At 55.9% G+C, this 23,290-nt stretch overlaps 1 protein-coding gene across 4 annotated transcripts in view; it reads right to left on the reverse strand.

Annotated features, from left to right (window-relative positions):
- The window catches only part of PALD1 (phosphatase domain containing paladin 1), a 124,216-nt gene that overhangs the window by 41,906 nt on the left and 59,020 nt on the right, over positions 1-23,290 (reverse strand). For 3 of the 4 annotated variants that reach the window (XM_036083955.2, XM_036083951.2, XM_078077626.1), the window contains 2 exons: positions 14,681-14,836; positions 11,396-13,170 (listed from right to left, as the gene is read on the reverse strand). In XM_036083955.2, the coding sequence (XP_035939848.2) occupies positions 13,018-13,170; positions 14,681-14,836 (309 nt within the window). In that variant the 3' untranslated portion in view covers positions 11,396-13,017. Of the gene's footprint in view, positions 1-11,395; positions 13,171-14,680; positions 14,837-23,290 lie in introns of those variants that run through there. The other variant, XM_078077627.1, reaches the window with a different exon arrangement.

Consider the following 23,290-nt stretch of genomic DNA (forward strand, 5'->3'; position numbering starts at 1 on the left):
TTTAACTGGAGCCAGCAGTCTAAACATAAACATCTGTTCGTGATTTCAAAAACAAAACAAAAATACGGTTTGCAGAACCAATTCACAGAGCAAACGAGATGGCAGGGAATTCTAGAACTTTGTTAAGAACCCACAGTGCTTTCAAGTCCTTTGGAAACCATTTAAACCGTGCAAATGTGCTTATTAAGCAAACCGTGCAAATTAGCTTATAAAGTCTGAGTAACACCTTGTGACTCCGATCTGGTACCTACCAGTGAAGCAGGTGCTGCGGGGACCCAGCCCGGGCACACGGGAGCTTATTCTTGGCTAGCATCCGTAGCATCTCTGAAAATGATACTAGGGCTTTCCTTGAAAAGGTTCAGTGATATAGACCATCTGGTCGTTTCTTCCCTAATTATGTCCCCCACCTATTTCTAAAAAACATTTATTGTCTTCGTCGTACTAACAAGACTGGGCAAAGGGGCCCCTTATCCTTGCCATCGGGAGCGAAGAGCATTCCCCAAGCCCTCCCAGACCAGATGTGTGTGGTGGGCTCTGCCCTTACTTGCTAAGTGACCTTGAGCAACTGCCTTCTCTGGCAAGTACCCAGCCGCTCATGCGTCACCTGGCCAGACTAACAGCTAAATCACACGTGTGCTTCGGCTGGAAAGGACCTCACGTGGGAGCAGCTACAAACACGCCACGTACAGCAGCATCAGAAAGGGGCCCTCCTCATGGGTGGGGGCCTGTCCTGCTGCTGATTCCACAGACAGCTGGGGAGCTCAAAGAGGGTCTCGAGGGCAGGGGAGCGTTATGCACTCCATTTTAGAGATGCAGAAACGGAGCCTGGGGCAATGTATCAGGTAATATTCGGTGCCCAATAGTGCCCATTGGCTCAGGACTCACTCATGGAGACTCTGCCCACTTACGGAGACATAAGGACCCGCTCCTGGGGCAGGTGGGGGGGGGGCAACTTTCCTCTTCAGCAAATCTTCCCTAGAAAAATCTCTGTGTAAAGCCAGGTCCCCCTGCTTGTTCTCAGCCAAGGAGAGAAGGGGCCCAGCGGGGGAGACCGCCAGCCAGTGTGCTGACGCTGGCCTGACTGGGAATCCGAGGCAGGAGGGACAAGGGCCTGTCTATACTGCGGCAGCCTCGCGCAGGAGGGAGGGAGGGACCCAGGCAACCGGAAGGGGGGCTCATCACGCATGGCCAGCACCTCCTCTCCCCGCGCTTTCATGCCCCCCTCTCCACCAGGCTTGCCCTTCCAAGAAGGTGAGGGGCAGCAGGTTGCTTTAGCCACTCGGAGCCTGCATTCTTCAGATTCTCTCTCAAAACCCTTGAGAGGAAATTGCGCCCCAGGGACAAGGACATAACCTCCCTCTGTGAAAGTCATAAACACACCTGTGTTCGTGCCCATCTGGAAAGCCCAGGAGAGCACCACTGGTACCCGCCGTGCAGGAAACACCACCCAGGAACCCAGCAGAGCCTGTGCCCAGCCAGCTCAGGCAGGTGCTTTTCAGAACCGTCTGCAGCTTCTAGGACACAAGCTCTAAGCAGATGCTTCTCTGCATAGAAGGTGCAGAGCAAGGCTTCCAAAGGCAGGTCCACACTGACATTTTCCGTCGAGGACAAAGGAGCAAAATAAGGACAGAGACAGCGTGTTACAGCTGCCCCTTTATCTACTTGAAGACCTGTCACTATGCCCCACCCCGAGAATTTGTCCTTGGTTTGGGAGGTTAAAATGTCCTTTTATGATATGATAGTGTTGTGACAGTGGTGAATTTCTTTTTAATGGGCTTTGCAAAATTTTGCATCCTCATATTCTTTTGAAAATTCTATTGTCTCTGCAATCAAAATGTTGGGGAACCAGTGGAGAGAACACAAAAGGGAGGCCCCCCACATTTTGGGGGGTCACAGTTTTTGTGTTTGCTTTGAGAGCCTGATGTAAACTCTGGACCCTCTCCTGAGAAAAGTGTATAAACACACTTTTACATGCAACCTCAAACCTCGGAAGCCCTGAAACTCTCAGTGAAGGAGAAAGGAGGAAAGTCCCATCAGCACGTGCCTGCTTAGGCACCCACAGACTCAGGGAGGTTCTTAGGAAATGCGGTTTCTTTGGGGCTTCAGGCTGTGGGTTAGTGATTGGTATCAATCTAGATGCTCCAGTGGATCTGGAAAAGAAGGGCAAAGAAAGAACCCTGGGCAGGGAGTCAGCGTGCTGGCTCTGCCTTGGCTCCCTGCATGACCTTGGCTAAGGCATGGCCCTCCAGCCTCGGATCCCCCATCTGCTACGTGAAGAGGTCCGTTGTGAAGTACAAGCTCCCTCAGAGACCATATTCCAGTAGTGAAGGGATTTCCAGTAAGCTTTATTCATTCTTTCTTTCAAAAAGAAGAGTTCCTACACCTGCGACTTGCCAGGTCCTGGATAACTGGAAACACATGAGCCACGGTCCCCAGCCCCAGGTAGCCTCCAGTCTGTGGAGGAAGCAGCAGTCCACTGTTACCAGCAGACACTCAGGGCAGCTTGATGAGCTCAGTCCCAGCTCCCTCGGGGATGCACGTGGAGCCTTGGACAAATGGTGAAACCTCTCTTAGTCTGCAAATTAAAAACGGAAACCCCTGCCTCACCTGACCTGCGAGGCTTTGGCGAAAGATTGCGCACAGTGCCCTGATCTGACGTGTGGAAGTCACCACAAGCATCCCATCAGTGACCGTCCCCTTCTACCTTGCCTCACGAACACCAAACGCTCTGCGAAGTCCTGAAGCATCAGACGCTGCTGGTCACCGTCCGTGTGCCGAGCCCTTCCAGACCGCGGGGACAGGAGCCCAATCTCACGCGGCCCTTCCCTGAAGCAGTTCGCGTGTTAGCGGAGGATAGAGACCAGCGCATGCACAATAGCGTACAAGTGCGTTTGGGAAGTGGGCGCGGGGAAACATGGATGTTCTCTAGACAGTTCTTTCACCTTTCCTGTAGGTTTGAATTTGCCACAATGAAATGTCAGGGAGAATCATGGCTCGAGAAGCCAGAACCCTTTCTGCAGGTGCCCGTGGGCCTTCAAGCTGCCTGGCGGCAGAGACCCGAAGCCAGCGGCCTGTGGAGGCCACACAAGGGGCTAGAGAAAAGAGAGAAGGCGCACCAGGCCGAGGGAAGGGCGGAGGTGAATTCTGGAGGTGTGAACGAGCACAGAGTCACTAGACCCAAGATGCCCGGTGTCCTCCTTGAACTGTCGTGGAGCTACTGGACGGGTGGTGTCCACACAAGGCCTGGAAGAGGGCTGTGCTGGTTATTCCCTGCTCCTCTCTCCCCCCACTCCCCATCTCTGGACCCTGGTCCCCTAGACCATGGTGCTGGGACCTTCTCCAGTCAAAGGGGGGCACGGACAGATCAGCGGATGAGAGGAGAGAGAGGTTGGGCCTCTCCCCTGCCTCTACCAGCCCTGCGCTCCATGATGTCGCTCGGGTCATGGCTGTTCCAACAACTCAGTTCCTGGCAGATGGCCCCCAACGTCCCCTGAAGATACATGTAGTGGGCTCAGGGAGGGCTATGCTGCCCGTTGCTCCTTCGGGTCCAGGGTGGTTACCACTCACCCCTGTACTAGCTCCTGGGCGCCTCACCAGTCCTAGCTGGTCCCCTTCACCCGGCCCACGCCTCTGCAAATGGTCCTCACATTCGGTTCTCATCACAATCCAAGCTAAGGCTGCCGTTCATTCTCTGCCGGGACCCTAACTGCCGCAGGGCCCGGCACATAGTGTAAACTATTTGTATGTAAAAATTAAGATTAGGGGCACCTGGGTGGCTCAGTCAGTTGAGTGTCTGCCTTCGACTCAGGTCATGATCCCAGGGTCCTGGGATCCAGCCCTGCATTGGGCTCCCTGCCCAGCGGGGAGTCTGCTTCTCCCTCTGCCCCTCCCCCTGCTTGTACTCGCTCTCTCTCTCAAATAAATTTTAAAAATCTTAAAAATTAAGATTAAAGATATGCTCTGATTTCCCTTCTCCAACCCAAAGTCCTTCAAATATCATAAAAAGTGTACAGCTTTAAAATTCTATGCCAGTTCTGAAGAAGAGGTCAGAAACTGTGATGAGTCCCTGAAAGACAGAAGACCAGTGGGATGGGCCGGGCAGGGGGGTTGGCAGCCCACAAGCCATGTAGGTAAACGCCCTCTGTGAGAGGAGGAACCCGCCTTCAGGAAGCTTTGGCTCAGAGATGCCAAGCCAGGGAGCGGGAGGAAGCCTGGGCCCCCATCGTGGCATGGCTTGGAACATTCCAGCAGAGGCAGCTGGAGAGTCTGACTCTCCCTGGGCCCCCGAAGGAGCCTGGGTCAAGTCAAGGTAGCAGTGGAGGGTGCCCTCAGTACAACAGGGAGGGGGGCACTTCGGGCAGCACCCTGGGGCCGATATACACCTGGCACAAGGGGGCAGCCCTGCCAGAAGGCCAGCCACTGGCCCACGCGGGCATCAGCATGTCCCATCCCTCCCCCCGAGCTGCCAGCTCAGCCTGCACCAAGGAGGCACAGACCTTACAAACAGGATAGTCTGAAATCTCAAGACCAAGATGAGTGCACAACCCAAACCCACCAACCACGGAGGAAAACCAACAACATGAAAGACAAGCCCCCCACTCACTAAAGAACTAACGTCCAAGGAAACAGGGCTAACCAAGTCGGCCCTCAAATAAGAAGATCTTCAAAGAGATGAGGCTTATTCAACCAAAAAAAAGAATGAAATGTAAATCTGAAACATATAAAATGTGACTGGGGGTGGGGGTTGGAACAGACCCACTACATACTTATCAGAACGGCTAAAGTTAGAGAGACTGACAATACCAAGTGTTGGTAAAGACGTAGAGGCGCTGGAACCTCACGCTGTTTGGAAAAGAGCTTGGCAATTTCTTAAACAGTTCAACATACACCTCATGTGTAAGTCACTCTCCTCCTAGGTATCTAGCAAAAGAAATGAAAGTTTATGCCCAGGGGCGCCTGCCTTCGGCTCAGGTCATGAACTCATGGTCCTGGGATCGAGTCCCACATCAGGCTCCCTGCTCAGCAGGGAGTCTGCTTCTCCCTCCCCCTGGCTTATGCTCTCTCATGCTCTCTCTCAAATGAATAAATAAAATATTTTTTAAATAAATAAATAAATAAAATAAAATAGTTATAAGACCAGAGAGACTGGATGAAAGAATTGGCTGTATATCTATCTACCTATCTAAGAATTAAACAGATTGTATTAAACATTTATGCCTATTAATTTAAGAAAGACAACCTGGTAGAAAAATAAACCCATAAGAGAATAAATCCAAAGGGCCAATAAACATATGAAAAGATGTTCCATCTCAGTAGTAATTGGAAAAGTCATATTAAGATAAAAATAAGACATTTTTTTTCCTTATCAGATTGGAAAAAGTTAAGAAGACTGGTGACCTCAAATGTCAGAGTGAGAAGGGGGAAGTGGGTATTGTTATAAACCGTTGGTGTTTAATTCAGCCCAGAAGACAGCCTCATTTAGTTCAAAGAAAGAATGACAAGAATGACAGTTACTTTGGGAGTGCATAGACACGCTGTCCCATAGCTTTGTGCATGGGTGACGTGAGTAGATGGTAGGAAAAGGAAAGAATCCACTAAGAGGAGGTATGAAGTCAAATTTGAAAGGCCCAGGTCTTAGAAAATCTGTCACTATGACTCATGGGAAACAAGCATTTCTTGTGGGTATTGAGGGGAACCTCCTGAAAGCACGTAGGGGTTTGAATAGCATCGAGTCCGAGAACCACAAGACCTTGAGGGAGGGTTTTCAAAGAAATCATTCCGTCCCCTTCAGCCCCTCCTCCACCCAAGCAGAGAGAGCTAGGGCACTCTTCCAGAAGGATTCTTTTTTTTTTTTTTTTTTAAGATTTTATTTATTTATTTGACAGAGAGAGACACAGCGAGAGAAGGAACACAAGCAGGGGGAGTGGGAGGGGGACAAGCAGGCCTCCCGCGGAGCAGGGAGCCCGATGTGGGGCTCGATCTCAGGACCCTGGGATCATGACCTGAGCCGAAGGCAGATGCTTAATGACTGAGCCACCCAGGCACCCCTCCAGAAGGATTCTAAACCTTGAAAATGTCAAAGAGGATTCCAGTAGCAAAGAGGATCCCCAATATTGCTGGCTCCAACACCCACCTCTGAAATGAACAAGGGCTTGGAATCACTCTCCGGGCCTCAGTGTCCCTATCTATAAAATGGGGGTCATAATACTACCCTGTGGTATTGTTGGGGTGTTGAATGGGATGAGGACAATAAACAAAGCCAAATACAGCACCTGACAAAGTAAGTACTCTCATACGGAACATAATAAAATAAGCACAGGTTATTGATCTGAGAACCACTTGGCTACAGTGTGGGCTGAGGGCATAGAAGGATGGAGAAAGGGGAACCCTCTTACACTGTTGGTGGGAATGCAAGTTGGTACAGCCACTTTGGAAAACTGTGGAAGTTCCTCAAAAAATTAAAAATAGAGCTATCCTATGACCCAGCAATTGCACTACTGGGTATTTACCCCAAAGACACAGATGTAGTGAAAAGAAGGGCCATATGCACCCCAATGTTCATAGCAGCAATGTCCGCAATAGCCAAACTGTGGAAAGAGCCGAGATGCCCTTCAACAGATGAATGGATAAAGAAGATGTGGTCCATATATACAATGGAATATTACTCAGCCATCAGAAAGGATGAATACCCAACTTTTACATCAACATGGATGGGACTGGAGGAGATTATGCTAAGTGAAATAAGCAGAGAAAGTCAATTATCATATGGTTTCACTTACTTGTGGAACATAAGGAATAGCATGGAGGACATTAGGAGAAGGAAGGGAAAAATGAAGGGAGGGAAATCGGAGGGAGAGAGGAACCATGAGAGACTATGGACTCTGAGAAACAAACAGGGTTTTAGAGGGGAGGGGGGAGGGGGGATGGGTTAGCCTGGTGATGGGTATTAAGGAGGGCACGTACTGCATGGAGCACTGGGTGTTATACGAAAACAATGAATCATGGAACACTACATCAAAAACTAATGATGTATTGTATGGTGACTAACATAACATAATAAAATTAAAAAAAAAAAGAAGGATGGAGAGGACAGGCTCTAAGGGAACGTGTGTGTCTGATGACATTTTAAAGCTAAAAATAATGCAACATACATGGGAAAGCAAGCGTTACCATCTTTACAAATCAAGAAGGAAAAGACAAACCCCCCGAAGAAAAAGTCAGCAAAGAACACACAGACAATTCATAAAAGAGAAAATACAAATGGCCAATAAACATGAAATAAAGTTCAACCTTACTATCAATTTCAAAGAAATACAAAATTAAACAAGTATGAGATCTATTTTGAGCCACAAAATGGCAAGAACTTTTTAAAACTGTAACAGGCAATGCTGGCTAGAGAGAAGAGCACACTCAGGCATGAACTGCTCTTCGGGACTGCAAGGAGGACGTTTCTAGAGCACACACTGGAGGTGCGGTTCAAAGACCTTGAAAATGGGGATTCCCTTTATTTAGAAAAGAATCAGAGGTTCGCACCACCATATGCACATTTGGGGGCATCAACTCCTTCTGTCCTCCTGTCTTTTCCACCCCTCTATCCACAGGTAAACGTGAACAACGGTGTCCTGGCTGCAGTCCACAGTCCACAGGACCAGCGGCGCCTCCCTTGAGACGGAGGGCAGGGCAATGAAGAACAGGTGAAGTTGGAGACAGGGGGTCATTCTACCCCGAGCAGTGCCAGAGAAGGTTGACCTTCCCCAGGAAGCAGGACAAAGTAGCTGCTCAGAGAGGCCAAGACAAGATTGAGGGGGTGTCGTCCAGGTCCTCAGAGTGATGGACACCAAGATGGGATTAGATGTATGAGAGATTTATTTGGGGAACCCCATGAAGGAGGAAGGGGGAGGAGACAGAAGGCAGGGAGGGCCTTCAGACCATGATGCGGGCTGGTAGTTGGGGAAAGAGAGAGAGGGAAGGAAGGGCCCCCCACGGCCGTGTGGCTTAAGGAGCTCTGGGGCCGAGCACAGGGCGGGGAAGACCCACGGTAAGCTGCCAGTGGGGAGAGACACTGCAATGGGCCAGAAGTGCCCAGCTCTAGTGGCCCCTGAAGCTTCCTGACCCAACGCAGCTCTCTCCCGGGCCACCCAGAGGCAGGGAAATTTTCTGGAAGCCGGGTTGTCTGCCCTAATCCAACTGCAACAAACTTAATCGCTCTCCAGTCGGCTCCCCAGGGCTCTGCCGCCGCTGCCTTCCTCTGGGACACCACCAAGTCAGCCCTTCCCAAGGCCTCTCCCTGGCCTGCTACCCACCACCCCTCACGCCGGCTGCCCTGCACCTGCTCTGCGTGTTAGAGAAGTCAGCATGGCTTTCCTAAGAGAACAGCTGCGTGAGACACTGAGCAGTGCCCTCGTCCCTCATACTGGCTCCTCCAGGAGGGAAGGAGACGTGGATGAGCTCTGCCTCCCGGACCCCCTGGCCTCCGGACCCCCTGGCCTCCAATTCCCTGCCATTACTCGCCTACTGGCTCAAGCTTCCCTGACTTTCAGGGAGCCTCCGGTGTCCCCGTCACTACTTTGGGGACACCTCCGCTGGACTCCTTTGCTCCGGGTCTTAGAATAACAAACTCATCAGAACAAAGACGATTCCTGTGGGAATTCCTGCCAAAAGTAAGGCACGGCACTGGGCACCCTACCTTAACTTTGATCTTTCCCTACAAAATAAGTATTTTCATCTCCTTTACAGTTGAGGAACTGGAGACTCAGACGAGGTGAGTCACCCACGATCTCAACGGCCAGGGTACGCATGCTGAAACCATTCTTGCCGCCAGAGCAGAAAGGGCTGTGCGTCTCAGCTGGGGCCAGACCAACGGGCAGCGAATGCCACAGCCAGGGACAGCACCGGCAGGAGACAGGCCCAGCCGTCATGGGCTTCTCTAGCGACACGGGTGCCTTCTCTAGCCAGAGGGTGGGAGTGGGGATGGGAGCTGGGGGCGGTGAGGATACTGGTTGAATTTTCATAATGAGCTGCTGATCGTTATGGGTCATAACCCCCGAAATTTCATTTTGCTCCATGTCCCTGAACACAACAGTCCTTCACACTATAGCATGAATTAGCCTATTGTGCGGCTTTCTTCAAGGAGGGGCTCAGCATGACAGCCCCAGGCATCCAAAGTGAGATGGTCACGCATGAAGGATATGAAGGAAGGAGAGGGATATCTGGAAAAACCTACCTTCTCCAAGAATCGGTGCTTTCAACTCACCTTGCCCACCCACCGCTACTCTGAAGGAGCCAGGACCACAGCTCACATCAGTTCTAGAATATACTACAGACATCAGCAGGCAGGCACACTTCACATGGGAATAAAAGATAAGCAGCCTTTTGTAAGGAAAAGCCAAGGTAAAGATCTAACAGTGCTGGTTCTGCAGGAGAAGCTGGGGGTCCCCGGACTGGACACGGCGGGAAGATCTATCAGGCAACATCTGGGTGGGCGCTCCATTTTTCCAGCTCATCCTAAACTGGTTCTTGGGATGAGCAGAGAAGACAAAGCCCCTCTGGGGGTCCCCCTTCAATATGACCAATTCCTGGAGTCTGGTCAAGGCCGGGAGGGTAAGCGGGGTCAGGAAGAACTCAGATCATTTGAGCCCTGGGGGTCCAAGGGTGAGGTGGTCTGACTCCAGGCCCAGCATGTCCCTGGGCTCCATGCCCCCAGGGTCCACACCCTCAGTGTTTCCTTGTTCTAGAAGCTCCATCAGAAGGGAGTAATGGAAGCCAGGGCCCCAGGCTGAACTCTGGACCTGGTATCCGACCTCACTGCTCCTATCTACGGGCAGCCCGCGGCATCCCAGTTCTCGCCATACCCAGTGCGAATGACTCGTTCATTCTCTTCCCAGAAATACCACAGGCTCTGGAAGGTGGGGCTGTCCCTGTCACAGCCCCATGTGTGACTGTTGAATCACTGCCCACAGCCCACATACAGGCTTCTCCACCTTCCACAGTCACCCTTATATACAGAAGCCCGCACGTGCTCATTAACACCCATGCGTACACCCCTAAGGCAGGCAGGGTCCCAGCAAAGGCTCGTCTGGTTTGGGCACAGGGGCAAATTGGCGTGGCAGGACCCCCAGAAGACCCAGAAGCCTTTGGGAAAGAACGCAGGGTACGGGAGCGGGAGCCAGGCATATCGAGGCCGCTGGCCTAGGTGCCAGGCCCCCAGGGGGCAGTGGGAAAATAGGGTGGCAGCTCAACCAAGTGACCTCGTCGGGCTCCTCGACTGCAAGTAAACGCAGACCCCAGGCCCTAACCCAAATGACACCTCCCAGCCTGGGCACTTGAGTGCGGGAGAGCCTCCATGATGTCTGAAGTTCTGGAAGGCACAGGGATGCCCCCACAGCGATGACCAGACATGGGATAAGTGAGGGACTACTCCTGAGCACCCCAAAAGGACTGGCGGAGAGACTTTGCGAAGTTGGCTAAAACTGACCTCACGCTTACAATGCGTCAGGGGCTGTTCGAAGGTTTCGCGTGTCTTCACTCAGCAAACAGAGTCTTCAGACGCCCTGCACCAGAGGGGCTGCTGACCTGTGAGCCAGCACTGTCCACGTAACTGCCAGATGCCCTGCCACAGGCGGGACAGGCCCAGGGAGCCTGAGGGGACACACCCGTGAACACACCATCCACTCCTGCGTATCCCCAGGCCGAGAACTGCCCACGTGTGCATGCGTGCACACACACACACCACTACGCATGTCTCTACATTCACATTCAGAAGCCACAGGGAGCATCCTTGGACTCTGCCGTGCTGGGAATAACCCCAGGAGGCGTTCCCTCCCAGGCTGAGAAGACCACCACCCCTAGCCCACGGGGTTCTGGGTTCCAGCTGACCTCGGAAATACAACCCAGAGGGTCTCATTCCCCTAACGCTGGGAGAGCATGGGGAGGAGACTGGGATCTATGCCCTCTGCCTCACTCTCCTCACTGCCTCTTGACACGCCAACCTCTCTATGCCATTGTGTCTCAGTATTTGGGGGCCGGAAGGGGCCAAGCAAAGCCCGCGGGAATGAGAGAAGGAAGTAGAGGCTGAAGTCCGTCCTCCGTCATAACCCCTGAAATTTCATTTTGCTCCATGTCCCTGAACACAACAGTCCTTCACACTATAGCATGAATTAGCCTATTGTGCGGCTTTCTTCAAGGAGGGGCTCAGCATGACAGCCCCAGGCATCCAAAGTGAGATGGTCACGCATGAAGGATGTGAAGGAAGGAGAGGGATGTCTGGAAAAACCTACCTTCTCCAAGAATCGGTGCTTTCAACTCACCTTGCCCACCCACCGCTACTCTGAAGGAGCCAGGACCACAGCTCACATCAGTTCTAGAATATACTACAGACATCAGCAGGCAGGCACACTTCACATTTAGCCATTTTTAATGCTCAAAAGCTCTGTACAAAATAAAGTCACAAATGAGTCCTCACAACACCCCTGTGAGGTAGGTAGGCAAGTATTATTCTCCCATTTTACAAATGGGGAAACTGAGGCAGAGAGGCAAAGTGACCAGCCCGTGGTCCCAGCACAGCTGAAAGTCAGGGTCAACTGTGAGAACACAGAGGATCCCTCCCAGTTCAGCCTGATCTGTGACCCCTCATCTAGACCTTGTCTGCAAAGAAATGAAAACTTTTTAATTCATGCAAAAATAAAAACAAAAACAAATCCGAAAAGGTAGTGAACAGACATACAGTAGTTTTGCAGAAGATTTCAGCCAAGATGGCCAAATATTTTCCACTACTAGGTAGATGTGAACAACTCTGGCCTCTCCTCCTGAGACCAGAGACGTGTCCACTGGTTTTCTGCAGAAGGGCATGCGTCCAACCAGGGAGGGCTCCCAGGCTGCCACAAGCCAGGCCCAGGGGGGCAGCCTCCACACCGGTCAGCCCCCAGGGCTTCAGCGGACCGTGGTCCCCAGAGGAAGAGCTGCACGACTCACCTCCACAGGGCTGGCCCTTCCAGCAGCCTTCCCACGGTGGGGACAGAGCTGCTCCTGAGGCCTCCCGCTCCTCAACCCTCGGCCCCTCTGCTCCCTCTGGAGGGAAGCTCAGGGGTCCTCAGCCAGGATGGCCTGGAACCCCCCTTAGCCCACTCACATGCTCCGCTGTTCACTCAGGGCCCCCCAGTGGTCCTCGGGGCTCCTGCTGCAGCGGAGGGGGACCTGGGGCCACCTGGGCAGCCAGGGCGGGGAAAGTGCGGTAAGACCAGCTGCTGGGAGCCTGGGCTTCCTCAGCACTGCCCGCCCTGGCTCTCTGGGAAATGAGGCAGGCCTCTTCCATAGGGCTGCATCCATCTTCTAGAAGCTCCTTCCTCCCGAGAGGGACTCCTCCCTTCTAGCTCCTTGGGGACCTCCACAGTCCCGCCAGCCCCAGGGGAGGGGGAGGGGAAGGAAGGAGAGGCAGAGCCTCCCCCAGACCCAGCAGGCCACGCCGTTGCACTTCTCGGGGTCTCCAGGTTGGAGATGGGGCACAAGAGGCAAGGAAACTGGGTGAAGCTGCCATTGAGGTGACAAATCCACCAGAGCCCTGTCTGTTCCCCAGGGACCGGGGGCCCCAGGGCAGTGCTCAGGCAGCAATAGGGGAGAGGCCAAGCGGGGAGGGCAGCAAGAGAAAGCAAGCGGGGAACCGGCTCCGCGCCCCAGGCTGTCAGGACCGCTGTGAGGTGGCCGAGGAGGGTGCGCGTGGCCGCAGCGAGTAGCTTTGCTCGGCTACTTGGGGACCGAGCTCCCTGGAAGCCGTCTGCGGTCTGCAAGCACGCGCGCCTGTTGTTCACAAGTGTAACTGTGCACTACTCGTCCTATGAAAAGCTCTTTTTAAAACAGGGTCCCAACCCCGCCCAGTCTCTCCTGGGGCCTGGGTTCCTCGGGACCACTCCCCGTGAAGAGCACCTGGAGCATCCCCAGCCTGCATGGAGCTCCGTAGGAGGGGGCGGGTAGGGGCAGGGGCAGGGGCGGGCAGGGGCAGGGGCGGGGGGGGGGGAGCCCATCCTACAGGAAGTCCCCAGCGGCGGAGGGCTCGGGCCTGCGGCTCTGCTCCTGCCACCGGCAGCGCAGCCTGGAGAAGGGCTGCTCCTGCCCGCTCTCGAGCTCGGGGAAGCCCAGCTGGTTGAGGATCTCATAGACTCCGGCCTTCGATGCCACCTGGGGGAGACAGCAGAGCCGGGGGCCGTAGTCCCAGGGAAAGAGGCTGTCATCCAGGCCCACCCGCCCCCTCCACGTCACCACGCCCTCCTCCCCTCGGCAGGCTCTGGATCACACAGCTGAGCCTGGGGCCCAGCGCTGCCTTCCACCAGCTCAGCCACCTGAGCGAGTCTGCGTTTTCACTACCACGAGCTTCAGCTTCCTCATCATGGGGACAACTGTCTCTACCTCCCAGGACGATGCTGGAGGGCTCCAGAAACCCAGAAAGCACCCGGCAGATAGTAAGGAAGAGGAGAGCGGCGCAGGAAGCCAAGCACCCCTGTGCCCACGCAGCCCTGATGGTCCCACTGAGACACTAGGGGTCACGGGCCCAGTGGCTCATGGGCATTACAGCCGGGGCCCCCACGGAGGGCTAGAGAAGGCGCTGTGCGTGTGGGAGCCAGCAAGCAACCCTGTGGCTGTGTGTTCCGGCCGTAGACCAGGCAGGTCTGCCACAGGCCTCCCCTCAGGCGGGCAGGGGGGGGCCTCCCTGGACATTCTCCACGCAACCCTGTGGCCCAGGGCCTGGGAGACACAACCCATTCAGTGACCAGCCCCCCTCTCTCTCCACCATCTTAGGAGATGGGGAGGATGCAGGCTCCACTCAGACCAGAGGCAACCTTCACCCCCACCCTCCACGCATCCCCAGGAGGGAGGGCCAGAGGGCCCCTGAGGCGGGAGCCCACACTCCTGACTGGAACAGCTCTCTCCTTCCTAGACAACCCCCAACATGCACCACCTAGGTGCAGCTGGTTCAAGCTCCCGCCCAGCCCCTGGTTCTCCCAGTGTCCACTCTCCAAGCAGAACCCAAGCAGAAGTGTCCTAGGTTCCCCACGACCTCCATCCCACCCAGGGGTCCAAAGAGGAAGCCAAGTCCAGGCCTGCTCAAGAGGATGGCCCCAATGTGGCCTTGGGTCCCCTGACTCGACACTCATCCTCGAAAGGACCACCCCTAAGGCTGTCTTCGGCTCACACAGGGCCCAGCACACGGCACCAGACGTATCTCGTGGCATCCCCACCACGACGTCCTCAGGTGCCAGGGACAGCGTCAAGACGGTCTCTGCCTTCACGCTGAGGACAGCTAGGGGGAAGGGCCCACCTGTCCCAGGTCACGGCTGGGAGGTGGCAGGGGCCAGGCCACCACGCCGTCCTGCCCCTCGCAGGGCACAGGGGAGGAGGGAATACAAGAATGGGCACGAAGCACGCAGGTCACCTCAGCCCTGGGGCTGCCCAGAGCAGGGCCGGGCCCAGCACACTGCCCTGTGCCGTTCCCCACACCTCCCCCCTTCTCACTGATTCATGCCTCCGACTTCCCCCGACGGCCGGCCACGTGCAGACGCTGGGCCGGACACCCAGCACTGAACGAGACACAATCCTGATCCTGGAAGCTTCCCGTAGAGCCAAAGGACAGCTCTGCCCACGGGGGAGCCTGCTGCCGGGCCCGCGGGGGCCGCGCGGGGCGGCCTCTCACCTGCCGCATCCACGAGCTGAAGGGCCTCTGCCAGGAGCCCGCCTTCTCCAGGTGGAGGTAAGCGTTGAAGAGCACCAGGTACACGTAGCGCTCCAGGTACTGCAGGGCCCGCAGCAGCAACCTCCCGGCCTCCGGCTCCGATTTGGCCGCTTTTGCCTGGAGGACGGCAGAGGGTGAGAGTCCAGCGAGGGTGAGAGTCCGCCCCCCACCCCCAGGCACGGACACAGCATGCACACAGACACACAGACACACACAGACACACAGCACCGGGGCTGGGACAGGAGGGATTTGCACAGCGAGGCCCACGGCATGGCCCCGGCTCAGGTTCCACGGGAAGCCAACGGACGGCAAGGCTAAGCCATCGGGGCTCTGACCGTGGACGCAGCAGGGCCTCCCCTCCGCCCCCGAGGCCTGGGCTCTGCGGCCTCCAGTGGCTCCCAGGCAGGTGAGTGCGTCTCTGCCTGGGAGGGGGACCCGCATCTTGGCCTCTGACCCCAACTGGTCCTTAACGGACCTCCTTGCCCATTTCTCAAATGGCTCCGGATCAGGGGCAGAAGGGGGTGAATCCAGCCGTCCAGCCCCAGCCCCACCCTCCTCAAGGCTGGAATAGATCCTAGAAAGGCCACCAGGGCTGGGGGCAACGAAAGATACAGAGGCTGAGGAGAGAAAGAGGTGCGTGTGTTGGGTCGGGGGGCATCAGTGCTTTTAACAAGCCATCCTGAGCACCTTCTAAGAACGGTGCCAGGCCACGTGCCGGGGGGAGAAGGAACCGCCACGCCACATGACTGGAGATAGGCTTCCCAGAGAGCGTGGGATGTGGCTGGGCCGTGCGGGCCGGCAGGGTTGGGGTGGAGAGAGCCAGCAGCCCATGGGCCGGCACAGAGGTGTGGACGGTGCCCAGCAGGCGGGACCCGGAAGGCGCTGGCCTGACTGGATCGAGGGTGTGAAGGGACAAGAAGGGGAACTGGGCTGGCAGGCAACTGTGGAAGCCCACGCTCTACTCTAGTCCAGCTTCCCAGCCTGGCAGGCAGACGCCGGGGCCCCAGCCCAGACCCATCAGAGCAGAGCCTGAGAGACACGGGCCTACGCAATCCTGAGAAGCTCCCCGGGGACTCTCTGCAGTCAGGGTGGAGCCCCGTGGCTTTAGCTCAGGGGAGTCACTGAAGGTGTAGGGGCAGGAGTGACCTCTGAACGGAAGACTCACAGGAGGCTAATGCTCAGGAGGAAGGGGACTTAAATGGGGTCTTCTTGAGGCTTTCTCAGCGCGGGCATCGGTGGGCACCCCAAGGCACACAGAGTCAGCTTCCCTGTGGCATGGTGTCCTTGCCACCATGCCTGAGTTGCTCCTGTGACCCACCACGGAAGTGCAGCCCGCCCTGGAGGGGAAGCCCAGGAGAGGGAAGGCCATACCTCACCCCACACCCTCCAGGTGTCCATCCGGACCCACAGCAGCTCTCTGTGCACCAGGAAGAAGACAGAGCCCAGGGGCCGTCCCCTCAGGCGCCAGGAACATCCTCGGAGGGCACAGCCAGCCCCAGGCCCCCGGGAACCAGGAAGGGCGGCCTCCGCACAGCTGGGCCGCAGCTGAAAGCCTTCCTGCTCGGCACACCTCAGCCCAGTGGGTCTCCTCTGGAAGGCTCCAGGGTGGGCCCCCGCCCTTGACACGACATGACCCCTAGCCCCAAGAACCAGGAGCTGGAGTGGGCCCATCTGCAGGGCCTGTGGTCCCCCACCTCTCACTTCTGCCTCAGCTAACAGCCTTCCCGGGGTCGAGTGAGCGCTCGGTAGGAAGGAGTTCTGGGGCACTGGGGATGGGGCAGGGGCGGGAGGTGGAGAGACGATGGGGCCCCGGATGGGCGAGGGGCCCATACCCACTGCCCTGACTCCCTGCGAGACACGGCTCTGGGCTCGGTGCTGCCATTGAAACTCTCAGCTCCCAGGTTTCTGGAGGCAGGATTGCTCAGGTACGTAAGGTACGAGGAAGCGCCTGTAAACCATGAACGGCCACAGCGAGTCATAGCACAGAAGAGAAAGCTCCAACACGAGGGTGACGTGTGCAGCGACCCTCGTGGGCTGGGGCAGCGGGAGAGGGCAGCGGCAGAGCAGCCGGACCAAGGGATCAAGACAGGGTGGGGGGCAGCCGGACCACGGAGGGCGTCAAAGAGGCAGCAGTATCTGAGGTGGGGGGGGCAGAAAGGTACCCTGAGAAGGGGAGGAAAGGGGCCAGAGGGTGAGGTGTATCCAAGGGAGATGACAGGGAAGGGGGCGCAGAGGAGGAGGCAATGCGGGGCGACCGGCGCCCAGAATAGGGTATGGAAGGCCAGCCAGGCCCTGATCCTACAGACAAAGGGGCCACCGAGGGCTTCTGGCGGAGGTGAGGGTGGAAATGGCCCCGGGGCTGCTGCAGGAGCTGACTGGAGCAGGGGAGAGCGGGGTGCCTCTTGTTTTAAGCATCAACCAACCAGGTGCTCAAAAAAAAAAAAAATGCAATTTTGTTTAGAAATTAGGCAGTAGACACACACACAAAAAAAACAAACACGATTTTACCTAGAGACAAAGTATGGCCAATACACCACCACCACCACTCCGCTCTCCCGGAGGAGGATCATTCCATGCTGCCCGGCACGGGGCACTCCCCACCCCATCCCTCCCACTGCCTTCCCCGTCTCCATCCCTGGAGCTTCTTGAAGGAGAGAAAATTACCCACAGTTCCACCAGACAAGAACCATTTTAAACTACTTTCAATTAGAGAGCGCTCAGGAAACATCCTTTGGGCAAGAAAAGCCCACGGTTCTGGGGCTGGCCCTCGGGCACAGCCACCTCAGCCCTGTTTTCTCCAAGCCCCCGCTCCCACAGGGACAGTGGCCTGCTGCTCCCAGAGACACCAGAGAGGACTGCGTCTGAGCAATATTCAGGGTGGTGAGGTTGGGTGATTCCTTCTGAGCCCTACTGGCAACGTAGGGTAGAATTATCCCTAAATTCAGACCGCAAGTAAAGGTGACACCTGACACCCCCCCAGAAGGTTCCACGGGCACATCTTGCGCGATCATAGTCTGTGATTTGAGACAATGACCCATCTTGCTATCAAGGCCCTGGTTTCCTTAAAATCAGCCTATGTGGGCACTGTCTGGGGAGGAGGATAGGCCAGCCTCCTCCTGTTGATAAAAATAGTGGAGCTGTTTTTAAATGGCCTGGGAGGCCAGGCTGTCATTAGCTGTGGTGAAGCTGGACAAGGCTTCCTCAACCATTGGGACTGAGCCCTAAAATAGAAGAGACCTAAGAAAGGTGGCCAGGGCGCTGGGCACTTCAGCTCTCTCAGGCCAGCGGTCAGCCGGCACCCACGTGGGCCTGGTGTTGCCAGCAGTGGCCCTCTTGAAGCTCCTCCCTTTGCTGGGCCACGTGGAAGAGACCCACCAAGGCAGGGCTGATGCCCCTCCCCAGGTATGTCCAGGATCTACCACACACCACCTGCCAGGCTGAGCATGTCACATCCAGAGCGGAGTGTTAGATCCTAAAATGTCTCCTAGAGGGACACCCATTTTGCAGATGAGGCTGGGTAAGGCCAAGTAACTGCCCAATGTCAGAGTTCCCAGCTGGGACACAAATTCCAAACGCCCAGCTGTCTGACCACCCTGGGCCCTTTCGCCATCGTCAAGCTCAACCACACCCTGCCTCATGTTTGCCTCTATACCTTGACCCCACCACGCCCCCACCCACCCCCTCCCTTCCTCCTGCCTGGAAAGCCCTTCCCCTCCACCAGGCCTGGCCCTGTTCCACTCATCTCTCCAGGCCCAGGCTGAGCCCCTGCTCTCCTGAAGCCTGCTGAGTGCTCCAGCCTCCAGCCTCTTCTCGGCCTCCTCTACTCCCCAAGGAATGATCAGTCTGGAAAACAAGCCTGGGGGCAAGCACCAGATTAGAATGAGGTCTACATCTTCCCTGCCCTCCCACCCCCCCCCCCACCCCGCTGAATGTCAGGGTCAGGACACAGACTAGGCATGCAGTAGTCACCCAGCTGGTGGATGAGCACTGACTCCCCAGGCCCTCTCAGCCAGTCTCATGCTTCCAATGCCATCTGGAATCTAGAGTCCAGACGGGACACTGGGGACCCCACATGCACGCCTCCACCCCCGGGGATCCAAACTCCATGCTGAATGGAGACTCCAAGCACGCTGCCGTGCTTGAGGGCTCCAGGTAGGTTATCAATCCAGCTTCTCCAACTCACAAAACATGTCCCAGGCGAACCTCCTGAGCTCCCCCAAAACCTGCCCGTCCACATGTCTGTGCATCTTAATGTCTATCCTTCTTGCTGCTCAGGCCAAAACCTGGCCTTCCTCCCTAACTTCACCCTTTCTCAGCCCCATATCCAACCAGTCAGGGCATCCTCCCAGCTGCTGCTCGCCTCTTACCACCTTACTGCCTCACCTCAGTGACAGCAGCTGACTGGCTTCCCTGGCCCCCCCCACCCCCACTTCTGCGGCCTAGTCCCAACACAGCCCCAGAGTGAGCCTGCTAGAACCTTAAGTGGGCACCTCTGCTCAACCCACTGCACAGGCCCCCGCTGGCACTCAGAGTAGAAGCCGACGTCTGTGTAATCATCTGTGCGATCCCAGAGCAGGCCCCATCCCACCTGCCCCCGTAACGTCTGACCTCCTCTCCTGCCCCTCAAACATACCAGGAAGCCCCCACCTCAGGGCCTTGGCACTTGCCATATCCCTCTGTCTGGGTGTTGGCATGGCTCCCCCACTCACCCCCCTCAGGTCTGTGTTCAAACGTTACCTTTTCATCAAGCCCCTTCTTGAGCCAGACCCCATGTAAAACTGCAACCCCCTAGCCCCACAGACGTATCACGACCTGATACAACGTGACTTTGACTTGTGTCTTGTTCCTTGTGTGTCTCCCTCCCTGGAGTGTGGGTTCCATGAGGGCAGGAACTTCCCTGTGCTGTTCGTGAGGCATCTCCAGAACTAGCACAGTGCCTGGCACTCAGGAATCCTAAGAGAAATGTCTGCTGAATCGGGGACCAACGAATACTTCTATCTCCCATTTTTATTAAGCCCTGCATCACAGACTGCCCGGGGTTACCTAGATCAACGCTTCTGCTTTCCAGAAGGGGAGACCGAGGTCAAAGAGGTGAATTGACCTGCCGGGGTCGCATGGAGAGCTGGACGCAGCCCAGGCCATGGGAAAACAGAGCCCAAGGAGAGAAACAAGAAAAAGCGAGGCCAGGCTCAGGGCCTGAGTCAATCCAAGCCAGATGACACCCCCATTACTGGAGTCTGCCTGCTGCCCTTTCCCTGACCCACTCAATAGGAACAAGCATGGAAGGCCTGGTGGCCTCTGCTGTCCTCAAAGACGGCTAGTCTCTAAGGGGCGAGGTCCCAGAGCACCGACCCCATCATCCTTCTCAAAGCTCAGTGCCACCCACTCCTCGGCAGACACTGGCCCCAAGCAGTGTCAGCCACTTCCAGGGGCTTTCTGTGAGTCTCTGCAAACTCCCCTCAGGCCTGTCCCGGGGCCTCGAGCACAAGGAAGCTTTCTCTACCTAGTCCTCAGAAAAGAGAAAATGGCCCTTGGCCCATAGACAATCAGTTTTCCAAAGAAAACATTCTTTTTTTAAGATTTTATTTATTTATTTGAGAGAGAGCATGAGAGCGAGAGCGAGCACGAGCAGGGGGAGGGACAGAGGGAGAAGCAGGCTCCCCACTGAGCAAAGAGCCCCATGTGGGACTCGATCCCAGGACCCTGGGATCATGACCTGAGCCAAAGGCAGATGCTTAACTGACTGAGCCACCCAGGCGCCCCCAAAGAACACATTTTACTCAGTACTTCCAAAGCAGGAAGGGACTAAACCTGGCACCACGGGCTTCTCGGTGCACCATTCATTCCACAAACGTCGTTTACCCCTAGGTCAGGCTCTGGGATGCGGTGCCAAGACATGGCCCTCGGGATCCCACTGCCCTGCACATAAGCTAGTGAGTTGGCCAGGTGTCCCAACCCCCCTGCCCACTGCACCCTATATACCCCACCCCTACTTCATCTTGTACCCAGGCTGTGCTCACCGCCACCATTCCAGGCAGGTAGAGAAGCAATGGTGACCCCAGGTGACAGATGGGAAAGGAGAGGCCCAGGCAGGCCAAAGCAATTCACCCAGGGGAGTGCAGGGAGTTCCTAGCAGAGCCCAGGCTAGAACTCGGGGCTTCCAACCTAGACTCAGGGCATTTTTGTGTGGCTGGAGAAGAGTGTCCTCTCCTGGCGGACCAACAATGTGGACAAAGAACAAAAAGGTATAAGGAAGGGTAGGAGTCAGTTTTCCTATTTAATCACATGGTGACTTATTCAACCTTCCGCCCATTCGTCTGCTCACTAGACAGACGTCTGCGGAGCCCTACCCATGCCAGGCAGAGTCTGGGGGTCAGGGGGTCAGAGACAAGCCCTGGCCCAGCAGAAGAGAGATGAGCAGCAGAGAGAGGCGCCCCTGGTGACAACCACAAGGCTAACAATGGCAGCAGTGAGCACAGAGGCAGGGTCTCCTTGATGGGGACCCCCTGAAAGCTCCAAGCCTGATGGTGCACGCGTAGGAACAAGCCTGGCTCACGGCAGGTGCTCAGGGCATGTTGGCTGTCGGATAAAGCAGGAAGTCCCCCCGGAGGGTGGAGATTGTTCCTGCTCAGCCACACCATGGGAAGGACGGGAAAGCAGAGAGGTCTCAGCTCTGAGAACATGAGAGGGACCCCACCTGGGGCTTAGACCCAGAGCTGTCTCACTCGGTATTGTTCTGAATACCCTTTGTCTTTGGGGGCACCGAGCTGAACCTCTGACCTTTCAGCAACTCTGCACCAACCCAGGGCAGCGCGTACAGTAGGCCCTGGCGGCTTCCTCACTGGCCCCTTCCTGTCCACCCCCCACAACCAAACTGCCCCAAGTGTCACGGCCATTGGGGAGGAAAGGAACACAGGCCGAGGAGTTGGGAGATAGGTTCTGGTCCCGCCTCAAGCTGATCACGGGGTCATCAGGCCTCACTGTCTTCCTCAGTAAACTGGGCTAGTAAAACCTACCATCACCTCCTTACCAGCTACTCTGAGGACCAAAGGAGACAAAAGATAAGTTCTTAGAAAACCAAAAGCACTGCTCAAAGTTAGAGATCTATAGACGAAATCTCAATTGGACACCAAAGGACATCTTATTATATCTCTCTGTGTGGCTACTTTTATCTCAGTTTTTCTTCAAACTCTTTCTGAAGGGACAGACGGGAGACACATTAGACTGTTTTAAACACAGAACACTAAGAATTAACGTCACCAGCCAAGGCTAAGGAAAAGGCCCCTGGCATTAATGATTCTAGCAGGACTTCCTCCAGGAGCCCTGACCTTGGTTTCTGTCACAAATATTTTTCCCTTTCCAGGCCCAGCAGGAAACAACTAATTCACCAGATGGTGTCCCCACCATGGGCTGGTGGTCATCCCAGATTCTCCTCAGCCTAGGGCCCAGCTTTGTCACCTCTATCACAACCTCACAGAGTGGCTTAGTTCAAAGAGCTTTCTCTTTCTTTTTTCCTTCTGAGGTGGTTTTTAAAATGCCCTAGCATTCTGGCCCCCTCACACACATAGCGTTGGTCAGGTCCCGGCCCAGGCTCACTGACGCTCTAGAGAGTGGAGGACACATCACTGGGCTGCAACCTGCAGAGGCCAGGCAGCCTGGGACAGGCCCAGGCAGAGAGGGGAGTCAAGGCTGTCGGACCAGGGAAGGCCTGTCTCTGTGGAAAATGTACGTACAGTTTTAGTCCCATCCCCCCTCTGAGCCTGCAATGTGCTCTTGTCCTCTAGCCTTCTCAGGCTGGGAACACAAGGGCACGGGTCGTGGCTTCTAGTTCTGATTCCCCCACCGCCCCCAGCAGCAGGGCTTGAGGTGGGAGGAAGGCGGGGCCTCCTCCAACTTGGGCGGCAGGATGGCGGGGCGGAGAGGGCCCGATCTGCGCATCCGGGTCTGGGGTCTCGCTCTCCTCCTGCCATCCACCAGTGTGGGTTCTTGGGCAAGCCCAGCGCCTCCCTTCCTCAAATGCAAACACGGATGTGATGGTGCAGACTGCCCTTCGTCAGGCACAGATACAGAGTAAGCACTGAGCCAGACCGTGGATGCGAAAATGCACGGTGAGCCTTGGGCGGGGGGGGGGACCTCCCACGCTGTCTCTGAGTCGGGACGTATGGGGGCTTGGTCCCCTGGCCTCCAGCACTGGCCTCTAGCAACTCCCAACCTCCCCTCAGGAACCCCTCCATCTTCCTTCTCCCAGCCCACCCCGGTCACCCAGACCCTCATCACAGACTTCAGGTTCATCTGAGTCTAGAGGAACCCGAGAGCTCACCAAACCCAACATCCTTCCCCTCGGCTTTAGAAAAGCACCTCCCAAACCTCCTTTGAACGTGAGCAAGTCAAGCGAAAACCCAAGCTCTGGCCCTGCCTTCCTGCCTCCACCACACCTCAGTGCAGAGGATCTTTCTGGAATTACTGCAGTTAGTTAACGGAGGGGGAATGAGAGAGCCAGCATACCAGCATTTTGCAAACCCTCCGTGAAATAAAGAATCCAGGGGATGAGCACCAGCAGCTGCCCGGTCA

The sequence above is a fragment of the Halichoerus grypus genome, chromosome 7, assembly GCF_964656455.1.
Source record: "Halichoerus grypus chromosome 7, mHalGry1.hap1.1, whole genome shotgun sequence".
Taxonomy (NCBI): Eukaryota; Metazoa; Chordata; class Mammalia; order Carnivora; family Phocidae; genus Halichoerus; species Halichoerus grypus.